General features: G+C 34.0%; 1 protein-coding gene across 3 annotated transcripts in view; it reads left to right on the forward strand.

The window, feature by feature from the left end:
- LOC107038124 (venom dipeptidyl peptidase 4) overlaps positions 1 to 6896 on the forward strand; it is a 567343-nt gene that overhangs the window by 324163 nt on the left and 236284 nt on the right. For all 3 annotated transcript variants that reach the window (XM_029126098.1, XM_015257032.2, XM_015257031.2), the window contains one exon: positions 2480 to 2574. In XM_029126098.1, the coding sequence (XP_028981931.1) occupies positions 2480 to 2574 (95 nt within the window). The remainder of the gene's footprint in view (positions 1 to 2479; positions 2575 to 6896) is intronic.

Raw genomic sequence — 6896 nt, forward strand, 5'->3', positions numbered from 1 at the left:
TACCCCATTGTTTTTTGTTGCCATCACATTGAACACATCATTCCCCATATCTTCAAATTTTTTCAAATTTTTCTTGAGTTCCTAGGGGATTGAAACGTTCAATTTAATCAAAACTCCATAAGAGGCCGTGTATAAGACTGATTTTGTTTATTTAATTTCTCGATATCCATAAGTTATAAAATTTTAAAATTGTCACCGATGTTCACCATCTGTCTAATACTATTAATTAAAAAAATTATAACTTTGTTGGTGAATGTCAATTTTCAAGGTCATCGCCAAATTCACTTGGCACCCTTAAGATTTTCGAGCAACAGAAAGATGAGAAATCTCCAAATTTACTTTCATTTACAATCGAAAAGTGAATTGTCCGTACTGAGTTAGAGTACATTTTCTATGTGTCTATTGTTTGGGAATTTAACAATATATTTACATAAATTTTCCTGATTTTTATCAATTTTCATGTAATAATTGAACTGAAATATACTGATCATTAATTTTCATTAATTTTTTCATCAGTTTCAGAATTTTCAAGGACAATATTCTTTGAAGTTTCAATAGAACACTTGATAGCAATTCCTAACATCATAACTTTTATTCATTTCTACGAAATACCATGGAGATACCCGTATTTAACAGTCTAAGCTTTCCGTTGGCCATAAACTTGAGTCGTTGATAAACTTGATTCTGTTTCCGTTCAAGTTATATGTACGAAGGATTGGAGACATTTATCGGGATGTTCTCCACATAAATAAATAAATTTTCAACTTTGTTTTCGATTATTCCATGAATATGAGGGTAACTAATGGAGAGAGTCTAATGGCCCGGTATCTGACTGTCCATCTGACGACAGGTCATTTCGATGGTCCCGGTATCCGAATGTCCAATGGTCCAATATCCGACAATGCTATTTGAATGGAGACAGAAATTCTCCTACTGGGGGTCGTTCGGATACCGGTTCCTCAACTGTAATTGAACTAAAATTTACAATTTCTACTGATTTTTATAGCAAATTGATATGTGAGGACAATATCTGATTAATTTTGAATGAGCGGTATTCGGAAGAGAATTTCCTTCCTTCTGGGGTCGACCAATCAGATAGCAGTGGTCGAAGTTACGTTATACGCGTCACCTTATACAAACATCTCACAGATGAAAAAAATGGTTAATCTTGTTGTCAATTTCTCGTAAAGAATTCTGACCAAATCGAGTCATTTTGAATAACTCTTTATCTCGAATCAAATTAACACAATCTCACACGAGCTTTTGTCACAAATTAGAATGTCAAAATCGGAGGGAACAGTTGACAGGCAACTGTGAAATTATCATTTTGAGTAGTCTGATGAATTATCAAAATACAATTGACTTTAAAAATTGTTAATTATCAAAGTCCTTGAAAAATCCGTAGAACTGTCATTTGACTAGACTGTTAGATACGAAAAATGCAATTTCATGCACAATTGACTACTAGTTTTCAGGATAGTGACACTGAATGCGATTTAGCGAAAAAAAAATTATGAAATTTCAGGTTTGACCGAAAATTCATTAAAATTTCATAATTTTAAGCAGCATAAAGATGAGAATTCCTCAATTTATTTATTTACACTGTCTTGAAAATTCAAGAATATATTCACTCTAATTTTCTATTTATTTTCAGGGAAAAATGGAACTGAAATTGTCAGTTCTTTTTAATTTTTCCACGAAATTCTGAATTTTCAATTACGAAATTCCTTGAAATTTCACTGGTAATTAAATTCGATAAAATTTTCCACAAAGTCTACCGGAAATTTCAGACAAAAATTGTTAACAGTGTACAATTTCCACAAGTGCACTGGAAATATCTCCGAGAAATGCTCAACGGTGTATTAAAATCCCACTTCTCTTCCTCTAAAATCTGTAATGAATATCCTGACACATCCATTGCTCAGTAATTTCCGTTCCACCCAGAAAAAAAAATATATGTATTTCCCACATTGTCCACCCTGAGCATCGAAAACTACAGTGGGACAATACCGAGGTGCTTGACAGCAATAAACGGTGGCAACCGGAAATGACACGTTGTACCGTATCCGCAGACAGACACAAAACAAGGGGATGCGTAAACCCTTCCAGTAGAATGGAGATTGAAATTTCGCGTGTACACGATGACGACGAGTAGAGATCACTCCCAACGATACAAACACTTCGCCGAGTGTGTCACTCTCCCGTTAATATCCGGATAGATATACGAAACGAGGATGGCCCATGTGTGAATCGATTTATCCATTCAGCGTTTGCAGTTTATGGATGTTTAGTTGATGGTGCGAATAAATTCAATTACTGGTGGTGAATCGCACGCTCACACCTTCAACGCATTTGTTGAACGCCATCACGTGCATGACATCACGTGCATTCACTTTCAGAGTGAAAATTTAATATTTCTCATTCGTTTTATGTTGATTTTTGTTTACTGATTTTTATGATTCATTGATTTTGCTTTCAGATGATGAAATCCTGTACAGGAATGAAAGCGGAGATTTGATGGTGTACAACATTGAAAATTCATCAGCCAGAGTATTATTGCCTATATCGCACCCGGTGAGTATGACAATATATATTTTGAATTATATATTTTGATTGAATTGGCCGAATCAGTGAGGTTTCAAATCAGTCGAAAACAAGTGAACATTGGCATTTTTTTTTATGAATGAACATAATTATTGTCTTCTTCTATTTTGTCATGTCATAGTACTATCATCAATTGAAATGTCATCGAAATTTTGCGCATTATTTCGTGCTGTCAAATAATTGCACATTCAGACCCTCTCAAGGCTTAAATTCTTTTTCATGCGGAGAGAAATATTATAATCCGCAAGAAGGAATTGTTTTCCGGAAATTTTTATAGGAACGGAAGAGAAGAAATCTGAACCGTTCAGTAAATTCTCAGGTTTATCACCGAACAAAGTACGAAATTGTCATGCAATTTTCCCCGAAGAAATAAAATCTTGCAGAAACTTTCCAACTTATTATGCCTCCAAAATAAAAAATTCTTGAACGTTCAACAATTTTTATGAAGCTGGTGAGTTATTTCTACGTTCCGTTCCAATAAAATTTCTCAATCGTTGGGAAAAAATTACGAACCGACTTGTTGTCCCCACAGCGGTGAGTCATCAGACGGGCGGTTAATTTTTACGAAACAAATCGTAGAATTTACGTGGCGATTCGTACAATTTCAGCTCCGTCTCACACTTTTTGTTGAATTTTACTTCGCTCGTGGAATACGTGTCGAAACGTAATTGTTACGTTTTTTCTCTGGTAATTTTTATTGAATTTTTCTTTCCGTACACTGTTAATATTCGTCCTGTTAATAAGTCAATTGTTAATATTACGCACCAATTTTTTATTCTAGAAATAACCAGCAACTTAAATTTTCAAATTCAGAATTATTTTATCAACCAATAATTAAGAAATGAAATTAGCAATTATTATACTATATTTTTCAAATTTCAATTACGATAAATAAATCTAAATTACTATCAGGTGTAACTTCTTATAATATTAGGGGAGGGTCGGGCAAAACGGACCGGGAGGGTAAAACGGACTCCTAGGGCAAAACGGACCACTGACAGAAAATTGGTCAATTTTTTTCTTTCCTTCAAATCAGGAACACTGAATGTGTTGAATTAAAAGTGAGCTTCAGGATTATAACCGTCACAGGGGTTTTATAGACAAGAAGTGTCGTTGAACCGCAATTTGATCAGATTTGCTAATCACCTCAAACCACAAATGATTTTGAATTTTTGTTTTTGCTTTCATGTGAAAACAAAAAATGAAACAATTATCAATTTTCTATCAGTGGTCCGTTTTGCCCTAGGGGTCCGTTTTGCCCTAGGGGTCCATTTTGCCCTACCTCCCCTACTAAAGTAATGATTGATGCCGATCTATGAAAAAAACTCATGTGCTTTGAATTTTCAAGATTAATAAGAAACTCCATAAATATTTTGATTCTGAATTCAATTCAAATTCGCAGCATTGAAAATTACGATGCAGCGACATATTTATTTAATTCAAATGAACTTCTCGGTGTGCATTAGACATCGTCTGGCACAACAAATGTAGTTTCACTTGAGATATTTCCCTGCGGGCGGTTAACGCTTCCCGAATCGAAATATAGATTCTCGTTTTTGTGGGCACAAGGGACTACATGGTTTACTTAACGAGTAACCGAGTTGTTAATAATCCCTCCTGATTTAGCCGGAGCAATGTCTGAACGCCACTCGTGAGGAAGTTTGAATGAGAATAATAACTGAGCTGAGAACCTCTCGTATTATGGGGCATCACATCAAATTCATGCGCATTAGAGCGCTGCATGTGTGAAAAGCGGGGATTCTCTCCGTCGATCCGAATATTAAATCTTCCTCCTAAACCACATCACGAAATAATTCGTTTTCATCTACACAGCGTACATTGTTCCTGAAAAATACACGAAAATCCGGTTTCCTAAAGCGTTTCGCGAAATTATTTTATATCGACATTTCTTTTTATGGGGAAAAAAATATACCTGAATTAAGTCTAAAATATATTTGATTCAACAGTGTTTTATACTCAATTCAGGTATATTTTTTAAGGATGTACTACACCTTTTCAGCCAAAATCCACGTTTTTTTCATTTTTATAGCAAATTATTGATCGATTTGGCGCGAAATAATATACCGTTTTTGGATTTTATCATTATTGACTGACTCACGAAGTTTCATGGTAGTGCAATCATTCTCCTGCATTTTTTTCTAAAGTTTTGTGAATTTCCGAAAAGCTTTAAAAAAAACGCGGGAAAATGATTGCACCATCATGAAATTTCACGAGCCATTAAGTAATGATAAAACGCAAAAACGGTGTATTTTTTCACGTCAATCCGATCAACAATTTATCAGAAAAAGTCAAAAAGATGTTGGCGATAGAGGTGCAATACATCCTTAATTGACTATAAAATATACTTGATTCAAGTATATTTTATACTCAATTGGGGGATGGGTATTTCAATTCGAAGATGATTCTTTTTTATCAGCCCGGGTTGTAGCAAGCCCTATTAAGTCTAATATAACGGTCAGGCACAAAGTGTCAAAATTCAAGGGCCAAAAAGTGGAGGTTTAAAAATACGCGTCAGAATATGATAAAAGTAAAAAAAGTGGGTGTCAAGTAATGAGGGTCTAAATACCAGTCATATATTATGCTTGATCGCCGTCTTGAGCCCTTATATGACCCTCATTGCCTGACACCCACATTTTTTACTTCTATATTCTGACCCTAATTTTTTTATCCTAATATTCTGGCCCTCGTTTTTTAACTGTAACATTCTGACCCTCATTTTTTAAACTCCACTTTTTACCCTTATATTGTATATGTACTAAATTTAATAGATTTGACACGTGAATAAAGAAAAAGAAGCATTTCTCGTGTTAACGAGGTGAAAGATCTAGTCATACCAGAAAATGTAATTATACAATAATTAATTCATTATGTATATTTTTTTCTCTTGGTCTTACTTTGTCTCTCTATATTATAAAAATCCAAATCGACTTTGGGTCATGAAAATTTGGTACTCGAAATTAAGACTCCAAAACTAAGGGTCACCAGGGTCAAAATAAGGGCGACGAGGAGTATAATGAGGGTCAGATTAAGGGTCACAAGGGTCAAAATACGGATCATGACAGTCATATGTGGATCACATGGGGGGATTGCCCTTATGGGGCCAGTTTGTGCCCCAAGACATAAATAAGAAGCTTAAATAAATAAATAAATAAATAAAAAGATGATGAAGTTCTGACAACGTACGGTGATTCATCCTTCATTGTGATGAATAAACCCGGATCGTTTCAAAAACATAGAATTTTTAATTCCGATAGAAATTGCTAACAGGAACGAGTAAATTGAGGTACAGACGACAATTTGCATCTCGTTTGAATTTTTTCATTCCCGTTTTCCTCCAATTTTCGAAGTTTCGCGGATATGCATGGATGCACTGATATTTAATAGAATTTTTAGGTCTTGGGTGAAAAATATGTCCACCCATAAATTTTGTTCATATCAAATTCGGTATTATATTAACAAACTATCAATTCGTTATCAAAATGCTGAAGGGTATCTGTTGAAGTGTTTGGCTTCTCATGATTTGCATTTGGAACATATACACCCAGAGGAATGATTTATTTGAATTAAATGAACATTGAATAAATAAACTTGGGATGAAATAAATGGATTTATTCGAATTTCTCGTCATAAAGCATTTATTCAAACTTGCAATTGATTTTCGTTTGCTTTTTTATTCATATCGCATGAAGAGTTCTTTAAATATGAATACATGTTTCTTAGTTGTTGATAAAAAATCTAGCAATTAGAACTGAAATCACCGCTCAGGCGGCAAAGAGAACGAATTTATTAAAACCCCATAACGCTTTATTCGGGCCAAATCAATAGCTCTTTCAACTTTAATAGAAGATTCATTTGGAATGAATAAAGGAATCTTTTAAATTTCATACTATTGAAACATTGTTATCCACATTAGAGATCTTGTTAAAATGAATGGAAAGATTGCAAATGAAGAGTTTTATTTGCACTGTTGAAAATCGTTTGCTGAAATTTCTGCTTTAATTTTCGATAAATTTTTGCAAGTGATAGTCCAGTGGAATTTAACGAACTTGGGTCATAAAATAATCACAATTTGATGAAAAAATCCATAGAAACTGTACATTTGAGTTTGATTATCAATTTTGTTATGGAAACTAACAGAAATCAGGAAATTTCAGGTAAATTTATCATTGAATTTTAAATCAATTGCTGGTGAAATATCCATGACATTTTTTTTAATATTGTGGTTTGAAGATATCCAAGTAGTTCAGGCATTCTTTTCGGGGGGGGGGGGG

This window comes from Diachasma alloeum, unplaced genomic scaffold (assembly GCF_001412515.2).
Source record: "Diachasma alloeum isolate Michigan unplaced genomic scaffold, Dall2.0 Dall_scaffold_00277, whole genome shotgun sequence".
Lineage (NCBI taxonomy): Eukaryota > Metazoa > Arthropoda > Insecta > Hymenoptera > Braconidae > Diachasma > Diachasma alloeum.